The sequence below is a fragment of the Xenopus laevis genome, chromosome 1L (genome assembly GCF_017654675.1).
Source record: "Xenopus laevis strain J_2021 chromosome 1L, Xenopus_laevis_v10.1, whole genome shotgun sequence".
NCBI lineage: Eukaryota > Metazoa > Chordata > Amphibia > Anura > Pipidae > Xenopus > Xenopus laevis.
In genome coordinates, this window is record NC_054371.1 from 200,282,490 (window position 1) to 200,299,157 (window position 16,668).

At 41.7% G+C, this 16,668-nt stretch overlaps 1 protein-coding gene across 1 annotated transcript; it reads right to left on the reverse strand.

Moving 5' to 3' along the window:
• Positions 1 to 1,128: 1,128 nt before the first annotated feature.
• enc1.L (ectodermal-neural cortex 1 (with BTB domain) L homeolog) lies at positions 1,129 to 16,166 on the reverse strand. Its single transcript, NM_001090813.1, is given in 3 exon segments — positions 1,129 to 3,884; positions 5,870 to 7,667; positions 15,896 to 16,166. A coding segment is annotated over 1 exon segment (1,770 nt). The 5' UTR covers positions 7,657 to 7,667; positions 15,896 to 16,166; the 3' UTR covers positions 1,129 to 3,884; positions 5,870 to 5,886.
• Positions 16,167 to 16,668: the final 502 nt, after the last annotated feature.

Below are 16,668 nucleotides of genomic sequence, written 5' to 3' on the forward strand. Positions count from 1 at the left end.
GATAACACATCATAGCCCAACCTCTCTGATGGGCTTGTGGCTAAATGGAAGCAAATCTAACCAACGTTACATCATCTAATGCAGGGGTCCCAAACCTTTTTTTACCTGTGAGCCACACTCAACTGTAATAAGAGTTGTAGAGCAACACAAGCATAAAAATGGCACCAGATATGCTAAATAAGGGCTCTGATTGGCTATTTGATTGCCCCTATGTAGACTGACAGCCAACAGGAGACTGGCAGTATACCTAGTTTTTATGTAACCAAAACTTGCCTCCAAGCCAGGAATTCAGAAATAAGCACCTGCATTGAGGCCACTGAGAGCAACATCAAAGGGGTTGGAGAGCAACATGTTGCGTCAAAGCCCCTAGTTGGGGATTACTGATCTAATGGAAAGCCTACTTTGAAGAATAGAGACGGTTTTAACAAACAAACCTTATATTTATAGACTTACAAGAATGGGATGTTATTTTTGACCATATAGTGTATCTACAAATACTACTATATAATGGTTAATACATCCACTACTACACTACTGTAGAAACTATGGTTATTAAAAGTCAGCAATCAGGTTTGTTACAAATTTTGAAGGGATGAGACCACAAGGGATAGAAGCAGGACTTCAACGTTCAGACCATATTTTCAATGCAGTAGGCCACAGACAGAATGGCCATTATGTTTCGGTAGAAGAGGGAAGCAGCAATGAATTATTCTTTAATTTAACAGACTTATTTTCCTCCCCTTTAGCACATAACAAGGAAACCCACTTACAAACATGCAGCAGACGTATCAACACTCTGAGATATTGAATATAATTTGGGGGTAATAGGGTGTGGACCAGGTGTTGTCAGAAATCTCCTGGAAATTGCCCCAAGGAAGAGACATACAGTATCTGTGCAACCCAATGCTCCCTAAGTGAACCCTCTACCCGTCTGTAAATTATATTTGTAACTTGCAAGTTCTGTGACCAGATATGGGTAAAACCATGTCTAGCTGTGAGCAGGACTGCATTTAACATTATAATCTTAAATATAATTTATTATAATAAAACAGTTTAAACAACAAAACAGACACAGCAGTGAGAAAAATTCAAACAGTGCAAGTTTATTTGTTTTCATCACAAATTCACTTTGTACAAAAGAAATGCAACACAAAAGAAAAAAATAACTCACACAAATGAAGCTTTGGCAAAATAAAAAAAAAATGTTTGCTTTTGAACATAAATAAATAAATAAATAACTTTGGATGTTGCCGGGAACAAAGGCGACGAGCAGACAATGAAGGGGTTTTCTTTGTGGAAAAGAGACATCCAAATATGGAAAATACAGCAAATATGGCTGATGGGGTATATTTAGTTTGTAACTTCAGAAGGTCAGGGCACGTTATGTGCCAGCTAATTGTATGCGGAAGGGCAAGGTATGACCTGTATAGCCGATGGCCTAGGAGAGTGGCAGCTTATTTTACCCCAGTGAGTAATTTAAGAACAGGTCTTGCAATTGGACAAGCTTCTTTACTAACTTGTCATGAGCTCTTGATGGAGTTATAGTTTATTTTTACCTATGCCAAAATATAACTTTAAAATACACCTACAAGAAACATCCTGCATGCCAGTCTTAACTAGTTCCGTCACAGTGCAAACAGATGGCATAGGTCGCTACCAAATGCCAGGATAATAAAGGGCTACACTGATCCAAAATCATGCACAGATTCCTTATGCCAGGGCTGAGCAACCTAAAGGCTGATAGGGGTGCAAGGAGTCTTGTTGTTTTTGGTTGAAGCTTTTTAGCCCTGGGCTGAAAATCAGCTGATGATCACCATTTTCATGTGTTGGTATCATCAGCTGACCATAAGCACGCGCCCCCCTTTAGAAATCCCATGAAATCAGATATTACAGCCATAGGAATGCCCTGTGCAGCAAACGCTAAATCTACAGGAAAAGATACTTCATGTTATAAGAGCAACCATTATAAATATATAGCATAATGCACTCCCTTCTATACATAAAGGATATTCCAAGTCAGCAAGGTAATTCAATGTGACAGGCAATGACCCTGAAAAATGTATTCAGGGCTACATTATAAGGCATCAATATCACTCTGCTCATACAGGACAGTTCTTTACTCTCTGTTATATCCTATGCACTTCACAGCCTCTGACCTTGCACTCAATGTATCAATGGCAGTGCACAGTATCACCAGTCTGTCATCCCTTAGCCCACAAAATCATTGAGGTGTTGGCTTATGGACGGTTTCTCTGGTTTGGTCGGGAGATGACAGTTGGGGATTAGAAGCATTAGCCATGGGAATGATTTTATCATTTCAGACATTGGCAGCTGGAAGTGAATAGTGACATTCAGGATGGGTTCATGGGTGCAGCCCAGTGCAGTAGGAACAAATTAAATATACAGTTCGAAACAAGCTTATAAGCTTATAGGAATAAGAATGTTGTGGAATGACTTTGTGCTTGTTTTATTCTTCCTGTTATGTCATGGAAGCTAAGTGACTTGATGCTCCCTGCAATGTCTATGTACTGTACAGTACGGAGGAATAAATAGAAAGACAGACTGCTGTTTTGGAAAGGCATGTATTTCCTTATGAGGTGAGACTCTTTTCCCCTTTGTCTATTAGGCATCCACACTTTCAGAGAAAATGCAATGCCACTATGTATGTAGGGTTTAGATTTAATTTAGACAAGGGTGCAGTCAATCCCTTGCCTATGGTCTGCCCTGGCCAAGGTACTGCTGATACCAAAACACAGAACATGACAAAGTAATCATATTTGTTAGGAGTGACACTATTCAATTATAGTAAATACCTCAGCAGGGATCATCATGTTTGTTGGTTTATAGAAAAATCCAAAGCTACTAAATAATTGAGACCTGCATGAGCTATTTCAGCTATTTTGATAGCAAATCTATAAAATAACGTAAGTCAATGAGAGCCACGACATTGCACTGAACATGTAACCCAAATATAATTCCTCTATCAAAACAAACACTGGGATGCACCGATTAACCCATCTGACCAGGAAGGTTTCTGACTCCCCATGGCTGCACAAATTCTTATGTGAATTATCATATACAAACACTGCCTAAAGGTGATCAGTGCCCCTTATTGTTGCTCACACCCAAATATACAAACATGGGTCTGGCCTCCTATCTGTGAATGCAGCTACAGGCATTATATCAGCATGCAGACGCCACTGGACAACAAAGAGACAACAAGGAATGTAACGAAGGAAAGACAGTCCAAGTTTTACATCAGGGCAAATGAAATGGGCGCATGTTCCGGGAGTAAGACATCCAATAGTTCTTCACAGGTACTTCTTCTACAATTGACGAAAGCCGGATGTGGTTGTTCACAATGTAATGTAAGAGTTTATCCCTTCTGTAGATGTTAGCAGGAGGCCCTCCTGTGCCCCATTGGAGCAGTCTTGTATTAAGCTGTATAATGCCAATTCCTTAATCAATGTGACATCTCAGCTGTCTTAGTTTACTCAGTAGCCAGAAATAAGTTCTTGTGGAATTGGCTGACTATTTTCCCACAGGACTCATTTGGGTCCCAAGGCTTTCTTTGCTTTGCAAAGCAATTCTTGTTTGGGGAATGACTAAGCCCATGAAAGTGAGAGCATGCTGTTACACAACACTGCCCCAACTTGAAGTCTCCAACAGGGTTAACACTGATATTTAGCACATACAAGACAATATTACTAAAGAAAAGTTCCCTTATGACTGTGGAGGCTATAAACATTCATGCCAGAGGGGCCAGCAGTTCCGTCTACAAAGAGCCTTGTGGACAAGATGCAGCCAAGCGCTTTCAAGCAAGAAAGTCATTCCTGTCTTCATCTATTAGCTCTCCTCCAGTCTTCACAGCTGAGGTCCTGTGTCTGCAAAGAAGACAAAAAAAAAAAATTAGGGAAATAAACAATAGAAGGCTTTCATCTCCTAACAGTAAAGGCAGATGTGCATTTCCCGACAAACAAAGACGACTTGCAACAAACGACAAATACCAAGGATACTGGCAGAGTCACAAAACGCTAGCACAATTGTATTACAGAGTCTTAATTGAGATAAGGCTTGTCCCATCTGGACATGAACACGGAAAGTCCCCTTGGCTTACCTCTTCACATTTAGCCAAGGAAGGGTTGCATTATTAACGAGATACTAGCAACAAAATTGATTTCATATTAATACAAAATTAACTGTAATGTTAAATATGTTATTAAATGTTTTCTCTTCTTTTTGATAGACCAGGGCCAGGCCAGATTTGCATCATTTAAAATCACTGCTCTATGTATGAACCTACAATAAATATTTAGGAGAATGGCACATGGGGCTAGTTAGAGAATTTTGTCCCTACAGTGATTAGCTCCATGGTTGTGGATAAAACACTTAAAATTTGCACCCATTCACTTGTATGACAGTTGCGGGTACACCTGCTGCAGCCAGACAAGCAAGGGCAGTCATGTTTTCAGCCAACTGCGATACAGAGATTTGGGGGTTGATTTTGCGCACTTTATCCACCACCCTACAGAGCTACTCGCTGAGATGATGACAAAAGGCTCTATATCACACTGCATGTGCCATTGTCATAAAATCAAATGTAAGAGCTTGTTTCCAGTAGAGAAACCTCCCTCACTGTGTATTTGCATTTCTACAAATGAGATGGAGCCGCAACACTTCTTGTGATAAAGTCTGGTGGTATTTTCTATGAATACTTATCTTAAAAACAAGTCTAAATAGCCAAGAATTAGGCTTTTTAGAGCGCAACACAAGGTATAATTTACCTTGTGTTGCCATACACACTATATCTTCGTTCTTTTCTCAGAGGGAAGCTGTTAGAACTATGCAGAAGTTTCAGATTCTCTTTAACAGAGAAGTAAAACAGGGATTTCTAGTCAACATTCCTAGGTCTGGCACTAGCCCTGCAAGCCAATAGCCACACCTTTACCCTAAGGTCAAAAAGTAGAGAAAAAGTAAAGTTGTGCCAGTTCACACAGTATTGGTACAGAGGCTTTGGAGTAGGTTTCATAACACTAAAAGGTCACAGCAAACACAGAAAGTGACTAACAGAACAGTCACGCTAGAGAGAAACTTTAGTCAGTAGCCCGGGTCAACTGTCAGAAATACCAACTGAATGAGGAAGAGGACGGGGCCTCTATTTTTATTTACATTTTCCGCAAAGAATCGGATGTGCAGCTGGTTTAAGCACTTGTTGTACTTATGAAGTGTTTGCCAAGACAAGAAGAAAGTGAAGCAGCTGCTCCTTACTGTAAGCCAATGGGAAATAAAGGGACAGTATGTTTTCAAGAACCTTATCTCCTCCTGAACTGTCCCTGGTCAAGTCACACTGCCTTAACCCACAAAAGCCGTCTAGCAAGTTGGGTCAATTGTCATCAAATGGCCTTTAACACTACAATAAATCTTCGTTTTGTAGATTTTGTGTACACCTGCGGAGGCCTTTTTAAGAGTAGAATAGTTCTTGTCAATAGGTAGAAAAGATGGGTCTGTGGATGCATCTGGCCACAACATTCATTTTCATGGGAAAATAGATGCAGCTTTGAATTCAAGTTCATTTATACACAGAAAACACCAGGTGGGGTTTAGTATACAGTATGCAGGCAAAACTGAAAAAACAAGTGTATTTGTGCAATTTTCTAGCCTACGTGCAATGAGAGGTGGCACATCTGATGGCAACCTCAAGTTCATATGGCACGGTCTTAATTCAGTTTACAAATTGGTGAACTAAGTAATGATCTTTAGTTCAGAGTGGTCCAATTTATTTCAGCCTATATCCCCATGTCAAAAGTAAATGACATTTAATGCACTATTAATGCATTATTCTAAAACTATATGCAAAATAGATCCTTACCATGACATTATAGTGCTTTAAGATGGCAAATGTTTCCATGTGCTGACAAATGCCGTTGGAATAAGAGAGTATGGTACAGTGGTGATACTGTTCCATACATCAAGCGTGGGGTCATAGCAGTCCAGTGTTTTGCATCTCTGGATCCCAAAATAGCCTCCAACGACAAAAAGTTTATTGCCAGATGCTACTGCGTGACAGCTCATTCGTTTAGCAGTCACATCCCCTGCCTTAGTCCACTGGTAAGTCTCACTGTTGAATTTGTAAGCGGAGCAGGCAGAGAATTCTGTGTCGCCACCCATGATGAATATCTGCGTTCCCAGTACTGCAGCAGCGGTGTAGCGCCAAGGCTGAGGGCAAGTAGCTGGTACAGACCATCGGTTTTCAGAGGGGTCATAGCACTGAACTTTGGGCAACTTGTCATGGCTAACACTAGTTCCTCCAAAAGCAAAAAGCTTGAGCTTTGCACTAACCACGGCAGCATTGCTCACCCCTTCTCTCAGAGGAGCAACCATTGTCCATTTGTTGGTTATAGGGTCATACTGCTCAACTTGTTTTAAGGACACAGACGGAGATGCAGGAAGACAACCTGTTGCCGCAGTGTGGCCTCCTACTACATACAAACAGTGCTTCAGTTCAGCAGAGCCATGCCCAAACCGTGCCACTAGCATAGGTGCGGCTTTTGACCACTCCTCGTGGAGTGTATCATAGACCCAAACATCCTTTGAGACACCATTCTCTGACCCCCTGCCACCAGTGATGTACACTTTGCAACCAATTGCACATGCACTAAACTCCTTTCGAGGGCTTGGAATGTCAGCCTTGGGGATGATTTCTTTAGCCTTCTGATCTACCAGATATAGTTTATCACACATGAAAGTCTGCCCACCCAAGAGAAACAAAGCATGGCCAGTTTTTCTAGGTTTGGCACACAAGCTTGTGACTACACCATCGTTTTGCAATATTTTTAATTTGCACCTGATAGCTTCTTCTACCAGCTCTTTGCTTTTCTTCTGTTTAATAATAAGCTCTTCCATTGCAACATTCTCCATGAGATAAATTGCTGGTAACAGAGCTAATCGCACAGTCTGTAACAGTTCAGAAAGGTAACAATGTCGCTTATTGAGATCATAATGAATCCAGTTCATTGCGGACTCATACACCATCCGCTCATCCTCTGTTTCCAGTTCTTCATTGGATAATAGCTGTACTACCAGGTCTTTGGGCAGCTGGAGAAAGTCTTCAGTTTTGCAAATGGTCTGGAAGTTGTTAAGGCACATTTTCCAGGACAACTCGTTTAACTTAGTGCACTGATGGGCGTCTGAGAGGAGCAGCATGCCCAGGCAGTTGGTTGGGTGAAGATTTTTCTCCAAGAACTCTGCACATGCATCTCTGATATCCTGAAACTCCAGCATATCTCCAGCTTCAAGAAGAGACTCTGCATTTTCTTCATTGATAATGACTCTGGAGGAGTAGGCATAATCTAGGAGGAGTTCAAGGACTTCTGGGTGAACAGCACTGTGGAAGTTCACCTCATTGGCTTGGCTTTCTTTCAGTCCGCCACTAAACATAGCCTCAAAGTAGCGACTGCAAGCGGCAAGGACAGCCCGGTGGCAGGGGAATGACCGGTTTCCAGCCAGCAACAGGACATCGGTGAAGAGACATTGCTTTCGTAATAGGTTCAGGTGAGTGAGGACACTGTCCGCATATGAAGACTTGTGGAACAAGTAGATGTTCATGGAGCCAGTGCTGGCCCTTGACTTGCGGTTTTCATGTATGCCGACTGACATTTTCTTCACTCCTGTAATTACAAAAACAGAATAGGTTTCTGATCATTCATCCAAGCCAATAATGAAAAGTTAATTTATTCAACATTTGTTAATTCATTAATCAAACCTATGGAACCAATCAATACCATCCACTGTTTGCTCTGCCTTATATTAAACAAACCACAATCTATGTTCTCTTGACTTGGGCGCCTATCATTAACACTGATAACGTAGTTTAATCTCTCTTTGGGTTTCGGTACAAAACAAAACACAAAAGGTTTGTACCATAACAGCTCTAGAATTTCCTCTGTTTATTTTCTATAACAATTCATTTCCTACTACAATAAGCCTGCAAGATTTTTTTTTCAAAAACATATTGCTCAATAAATAAAGTGTTGGAAAACCAGTTCCTCTGGCTTTTCAGATACATAAAAGACCTGGTTCAGCAAAATCCTTCGCCTAGTCCAACACCCCCAACCTTCACCCCTGACTTTCACCTTAGCTACTTTGCATATGTCAAAATACAAATACCACAGGGATTACACTTGATACGTCTGAAATATGATAGGAAAATTATATGCCTGTTTTATTCAGTATCACAGCAAGGAGTGCCTGCCATATGAAAACAATGGGGAAAAAGCGCACTATATACTAACAACCTGCACTGAAAATCACAATGGCAGCTTTCATGCAATGTAATACAGATATGGGATCTGTTGTCCAGAATGTTCAGGACCTGGGGTTTTCTGGATAACGGATCTTTCCGAAATTTGGATCTTTTCTCAAGTCTACTAAAAAATCATGTAAACATTAAATAAACGTAATAGGCTAATTTGCTTAAGGATTAATTATATATATATTAGTTGCGATCAAGTACAAGGTACACATTTATTATTACGTAGAAAAAGGAAAAACTTTTTTCAAATTTGGATTATTTGGATAAAATGGAGTCGGAGTATGGCAGATGGCCTTTCCGTAATTCAGAGCTTTCTTGATAACGGGTTTCCAGATAACTGTTCCCATACCTGTATTTAGAAGAGTAGCACAAGCTTACAGACTGTGGAAGCGGTTACTAGACTGACCAATCCAAAAAGAGCGAAAAAGCTATAGAAATGGAGTGGTTTCAATTGAACTTCACTATTGAGGTATAGTTGCAAACATTTGCTACTGCTTCAGTGTGAACAGCCTCCTAGAGAATAATGTAACCAAATTTTAGTTGGAGCAACTAAATAACAGGCCCTAGCAGCGAGGTAGCATACACACATGGGGCTTAGGGCAGAGACACACACAGATTTGGGGAGATTAGTCGCCCAGCAACAAATCTCCTCTTTTTGGGGGCGACTAATCTCCTGCCTCCCGCCGGCTAGAATGTAAATCGCAGATGGGACGGCAATCGGTGCGCTTCGTTTTCCAAAGTCGCCTCACGAGGAAACTTCAGGCGACTTCGGAAAATGAAGCGCTCCGAGTGCCATCCCGCCGTCGATTTCGATTCTAGCCGACGGGAGGCAGTTTGGGGAGATAATTGCCCCAAAGAAGAGGCGATTTATTGCCGGGCAACTAAATCTTCCCAAATCTGAGCGTGCGTCTCTGCCATAACAGCCCCTCCTCCAACATGTGCTTAGTGCCTGCAAAACAATAAAACCAAACCCATTCTTTGAAGGTCTATTAATGTGCGTTGTGGTTTTGCCTGGGTGGCTTGAACAGTTTTTGGCCATTGTTTTATTGTCCACAAAGCAGATGCAGCTCAGTTATGTTGCATGTATTCAGGCTGCAATTTACCTGTCATGCATGAGTTATACGTCATGGCACATTTGTGCCAGACACAAGCTCCCATGCACAAGCCATGACAAAAGATGTTTATTATAAGACCTTTGAGTACATGTACTTCTTATTGATATCCTTTCAGACCATTCAATGTGTAATTAAACATGAGTAATGTGTCATCTCTGCACCTCGTTGCTATCTACAAGTAAGAAACACTTCGGACCGGTTCCCAGATGAAGCACAGGAGCAGTGAAACTGATACTCTCTCCTCGTGTTGCACTACCAAGATAACTTTTCAACGCCTAATTTAACACTAGATGTACTTTACTAACAGTGCAAAAGGCCAAGCAGCTAAATTACAAGTGCTCAGCATATCTCAGTCATGCGTTCCTTTCGGCTCAGTAGGACTGCAGGGAGAGAAAATTCTCACATGGCTTGAGCAGGAGCAACCTGTATGTATACTTTTGTAACATGCAAAGAAACAGACACGTTGACCTCTGTGATGCCATAGGTTTGGGTGAGTTATAGGCTAGAAGAGCAGCAGGTGGGACTCCTGGATATCAATGTTAATATCCCAGTTAGGATCTATCACAATGGTAAGATAAAAAATAGATTTTCAAACTATCTTCAACACCGCCTTGAAGTTTCCATGGGTGCTCGGTACATATGTCTGGGCAAGCGCCAATAGGGAAATGTTTGCGAATACAAACATTCCCTAGCAATTGTGTCAGCCGATAGTGATGTTAATGCAGCATAGGCCTAAAATTTACAAGAACTTCACCCATCTGAGCCCAGCCTTAGGCAAGTGTCATGGGGACATTTTTTAAGCATGATTTGTTATTTATCACCATAATTAACTGTTTACTGGCAGCAAGGGACAGCATCAGGACTTAGGAACTTAAAACCCCCAGAACCGCTTATGGCTTTATTCAGGGGCATTAACTACAGAGAAAGCAGAGCCTGGGGCTGCAATGAGGCCTATAAGGTACTGTATAGGGGCCCCATGAGGCCCAAATAATGAGCAATTTCAACATATTTTGACAAAACAGGACAACGTCTTGATATGTTCAGGGGACCTAAATTTAATTTGCTCTGGGTCCCAGTAACATCTAGTTACACCACTGGCTTTTACGGCTTTTTCATTATATGCCTTGTGGGCAAAAGTGCGGGTCACTGGGCATTTAGGCTGCTCATGTGGCCCAGATACAGTCTTTCGTTGAGAGTTTAAATGACCGGATTCAACAGGAAAGTCACAGTCATTTGGGCCAAAAATATCAGTCACCAATCAATCAGTCTGGTAAACAAATATGTGTGTTTTTGCCAAATTACACAGATTGCAATGGGAGAGTCAACGAATTCTGACCCCATGCATGGTCTGTTAGAATTTTTGCAGTCACCCAAAGCTTGCTCATGGGCCAGAACTCATTCATGCAGATATGTACCTTGTTAGTTCGGGAGGATTTATGTTTGGCCAAACCAGTCCTGCATCCTTTATATCACACAGATTTTGATCACTGACAATTTTCTTCCTATGTTAATTTGCATATGCAAGGAAGGGTTTGGATTTGTTTTTGTGGTGTATGGATTTGGTACATCCCTATTAGACACAGATAATTATAGCACATATAATCCCTTTAATGAATGACTGTTTAATTAGGATTATCTTGAAAGCTTTTAGGGCAGAGACACACGCAAAGATTCGGGGAGATTTAGTCGCCCGGCGACAAATCGCCTCTTCTTCGGGAGACTAATCCCCCCAAAAAGCCTTCACGCCGGCTAGAATCTAAATTGCCGGTGGGAGCACTTCGTTTTCCAAAGTTGCCAAAAGTTTCCTGGTGAGGCAACTCTATAAAACGAAGCGCTCCGCTCTGGGAAGGAAGTTCAGGGAGATTAGTTGCCCGAAGAAGAGATGGTTTGTCGCCGGGCGACTAAATCTCCCCAAATCTTCGCATGTGCCCTTAAAGCAATATGGTCATCTTTGTCTGTATCAGGTGACTGTAGAAAACTTTTGTATACAAGTAGAGGCAAAGTCGTCCCCTACCTGCTGGGCACAAGATACAGAGAGGTTTACTCTGTGCTATATGACAGAAGTGCGTGGCAGCTCATGTAGATTTGGTAAGTTAATGCAGCAATTTCCAATTGTCTGTATGCAATGTACAATGGAGTCTGTTTTGTATCTCCATCCCAGTGCAAGTGCATTGGTAGTAGTGCATTATGTGGCTATCTGATCACTTATATGAAATGCATGGCCAGTGATTTCTGTATGGCAGACAAAGGAAACTGTATGTTAAATATACTGCACTAATCCATTGTAATCCAGTGACTGGCCAACCCGAAACTCTTAGGCAGTCTCCTACGTAAAACTTGTACCCCCGTGAAAACTGTATAATTCAGGGGTGTCCAATGGGTAGCCTCCACTGCTGTTGGATTACAGTTCTCAATCACAAAAACAGCTCTGCCCTACACTAAAACTGCCCATGCTGTGAACGGTCTACAACAGCAGGAGCAGTCTTTACCCTTTAGACAGTTTGGGGAAGGTGCGGTGATCTCCAGCTGAACGAAAACCTCAGCCTGCCAATACAGTTACATGGACAATAACAGGAGAACATAAAAGTAAGCACATAAAGCCGTACATAGGGAGAGCTTCCAACACTTCCAGAACAAAGTGACATCACTCTATGCACTCAGCCGCTTGGCTGCCAAGGGAAACAATGCATCCACCGATTGCTCTATCAACTATTGTTACCCATACTGAAGCCAAAATAAATGGAGTAAATGGGTAAAAAGCAGTGCATAAAAATTACAGCTCACACTGGTTGTATAGATACAACACCACTTAATGAACCAGTGCTATGACATAATAGACCGTACTGAAGATTAGCTGGCTGCCATGTCTCATTAAGCTATAGCACTTAGGGAGCGTGACTCAAGTCTGCTCAACTAAACGCTGTTATTAGAGATTGCACTTGCCCCCTGTGCCCCATACACAACGACGAACATACAGTGAAATTCAAGGAGTGCATAATGATTAATTATCATAGTAAAGTAATATAGTCAAGCAGGGCCACAATATGGGAAACCCTAATTTCAATTTGGAAGCAAAACCAGCCTATTGGGTTTATTTAATGTTTACATGATTTTCTAGTAGACTTAAATGGGTTGTTCAGCTTTAAATTAACTGTTGGTATCACGTAGAGAGTGAAATTGTGAGACAATTTGCAATTGATTTTCATTTTTCATTATTTGTGGTTTTTGAGTTATTTATCTTTTTATTCAGCAGCTCTCCCGTTTACAGTTTCAAAGATCTGGTTGCTAGGGTCCAAATTAGCCTAGCAACCATGCATTTATTTGAATAAGAGACTGGAATATGAATAGGAGAGGTACGAATAGAAAGAGGAGTAATAAAAAGTAGCATTTACAATACATTTGTAGCCTTACAGAGGATTTGTTTTGAGATGGGGTCCGTGACCCCCGTTTCAAAGGTGGAAAGAGTCAGAAGAAGAAGGGAAATAATTAAAAAACTATAAAATATAAATAATGAAGACCAATTGAGAGGTTGCTTAGAATCAGGCATTGTATAACATACTAAAAGTTCACTTAAAGGTGAACCAACCCTTTAAGTTATGAAGATCCAAATTACGGAAAGATCTGTTATCCGGAAAACCCTAGGTCCCGAGCATTCTGTATAACACCTCCCATACCAAGTATCCTGTGGCCCTAAAGACTTTGCTAAATGACAATTTTCAGCAGCATCCCAAGCTGTGGGACATGGGCATTGTAGCTCAGCATCATCTTTAGACAATAGGTTGCTGGAAACTTAAGGCTACAGCATGTTGCATTCAGATTGCGGCTACAAAAGCTACTACTGTGGATTTTCATTGTGAATGGAATCATCACAACTTGCCCTGTGCAGCTATGTGGCAGTGTGGGTTTTTGGGGAGCAAGAATAACTGTTACCACACAAGTAGCAGCAATACAAACACACCATGTGCCACAGTCCTTTAATATACACTTCAGCCTCACTGTCATTTCAGTGACTGTCAGTTATCTTCACCAGGGAAGTACAACTGCGCTATTTTACCATTCCGTATACAGTAGTATTTCATATGGTTCTCTATGATACGGAGATCTTCTAATGTTACCAAAAGAATCCAAAGATTTCTGGTTACCCAGAACTTTGCAGAGTGGGTGGCATTCCCACCCATTCACAGCTAATATCAGATGCAAGTGCCAGTTCTCCAGCAGTCATACATTATCCGATCTAACCAGTGCCACAGAGTTGTCGTGTGTGATTGTACATTCACAACTCATGTGCGATTCAGCAGAAGTGAATGGGCTCGAGTGCCAATGTGCAAACCCACAACCATTCCCGCTGCAGCCGCTACTGCCAATTTATGACCCCAAGTACATACACGCCGACATTCACTCTAATTAACTCCATAAATGCATCTTGTCAATAGAAAGTGAAGCAAAATAAAAGAAGCCAACAACAACAATTGGTGAATTAACCCTCCATATTAGCGGAGACACTTCTCAATGAGGCACCGGTGTTACACGCTTCATCCTAACACAACATGACAGCTGTGTGTGCAGCACGTGTGAGGCTAAGCCCATGTTTCTGAAGTGACCAACCTCGAAAACTGAGCTCTCACACGCCGGGCTGTTCCCTGCTAAGCGCTTTCTGCATGAATAACACCATCATTAACCCCTTGGGCCACACATCCCCTGGGCAGGTATAACAAGCTAGATAAAACCTTGCCAATCATTTTTAACCCTTTGACTGTTGGGGGGGATAGATTTTACCAAGCAACACAGCCATTAAAAAGAAGCCACATCTCTATCCCGGTGCTACTGTATAGAATGTAAACTGTATTTCCTTGGGGTTACGGTGTAGCACTGGTGATACAGGAGGGAAGGAGTCAGAGCTGGTGATAATAACAAACCATTTGCTCAGCAATTGCTCAGGTATATACAGGGCTGGTCTTAGACTTGCCGTGGACCCCAAATATCAGAGGTAATTATTTTGGGGTATAAACGATATGTTCTCTCTCATCATATCCATCAACAGATGCTCAACATGCAGCCCTCCAGCTGGTGTACTGCTCAAACCAGGAGGCACAATGCTGATCTAGAATTACATACACGGGGGCTGCAAAACAGGCAAGCCATGTGCATAGCATAGACTGCTACCCAGCATGCTCAGCCCATCCAAAACACATTCAGTTCCCATTACAGCTACTGCAGCACATGCCATGATACATTGATTCTAGTTAATAGCACATGTCATAATACATAGAGTCATGTTATTAGTACATGCCATGATAGAGTCTAGTTAATAACGCATGCCATGATACATAAAATCTAGTTAATAGTGCATGCCATGATACATTGATTCTAGTTAATAGTACATGCAATGATAGAGTCATGTTATTAGTACATGCCATGATAAGAGTCTAGTTAATAACACATTCCATGATACATAGTCTAGTTAATATTACATGCCATGATACATTGTTTCTAGTTAATAGTACATGCCATGATACAGTCATGTTATTAGCACATGCCATGATACATTGATTCTAGTTATTAGTACATGCCATGATAGTCTAGTAAATGACACATGCCATGATACATAGAATCTAGTTTAATAACATGCCATGATACAGCCTAGTTAGTAACACATGCCATGATACATAAAGTCTAGTTAATAGTGAATGCCATGATACATTGATTCTAGTTAATAGTACATGCAATGATACATAGAGTCATGTTATTAGTACATGCCATGATAAGAGTCTAGTTAATAACACATTCCATGATACAAAAAGTCTAGTTAATAGTACATGCCATGATACATTGTTTCTAGTTAATAGTACATGCCATGATACAGTCATGTTATTAGCACATGCCATGATACATTGATTCTAGTTATTAGTACATGCCATGATAGTCTAGTAAATAACACATGCCATGATACATAGAATCTAGTTTAATAACATGCCATGATACAGCCTAGTTAGTAACACATGCCAGGATACATAAAGTCTAGTTAATAGTACATGCCATGATACATTGATTCTAGTTAATAGTGCCTGCCATGATATAGTCATGTTATTAGCACATGCCATGATACATTGATTCTAGTTATTAGTATATGACATGATAGAGTCTAGTTAATAACACATGCCATGATACATAGAATCTAGTTTATAGTACATGCTATGATACATATAGTCTAGTTAATAGCACAAGCCATAATACATGAATTCTAGTTAATAGCACAAGCCATGATACATACTGCTTAATTTGAATTTAAAGGGACACTGCTGCTACTAGAAAGCTCCCGGCTTCTTCCTCTAGAGGTGGGAGTTGCGATCACAGCCCTGTATCCCAGTGAGTAGAACACTGTATCCCAAGAAGTTGAGCACTTTAGGAAAGCCGGTAGCCTGACCTGTCTGAATCAGCGCAAAACGGCGCAAAGTGGCGCAAGACTCACCTCCAGCTGACTGGGAAGCATCACAGAGCAAGAAGCGCACGACAGTCCTTCCTAGAGTCGCAGGCTGCAGCGGAACAATCGCCTAACTGTTCGGAGTTCACCAGGGGCTTTACACAGGGAGGGGATCCACACAGGCAGCTGCGCTCTAATATCAGACTAGGGGTCAGACTAGGGGTCGGCAGGCTTTTCTCAGGCTTCCTGGCGGACACATGGGCTGCAGGAAGAGGAGGAGGAGCTGCCATACACAAACAGAGCAAGCAGCGCTGTGTGTGAGAGTCTGTATCTCAATGCGGCTCAGCTCCATTCACACCGAGGTGTTAGAGAAGAACAGGGCGGAGCTGAGAGGAGGGAGGGAGAGGCAGAGCTTGAGTGGATACAAACCCTCCCCCCTACCGTAACTAAACACGGCTGCCTATGTTCTGCTCCCAGGGGGGCGGGGATATGTAAATATCAACGTGTTACTGCACTATGTGTGGGGGAGGGGACGGACATAAGATCCCTACTGAGGAGACTTCTGCCTGGGCTCTATTTACCTCTATTACTCACACTGACTGGATCCATTGATTTGCTTCTCATCCCCCCAGCCCCTCTATCAGTAGTACAGGCCATTAGGCACGTGACTTACAGGTACTCCCCACAGGTCATTCATGGCAAGTCAGCCAATAGCTTTGGGTCACTTAAAGCTTAACCTCAGAACTGGAGAGACCTGGAACCCTATGATGATTATTGATTGGTGTCAGTGATGGGCAAATTTATTCGCCACGTGCGAATTC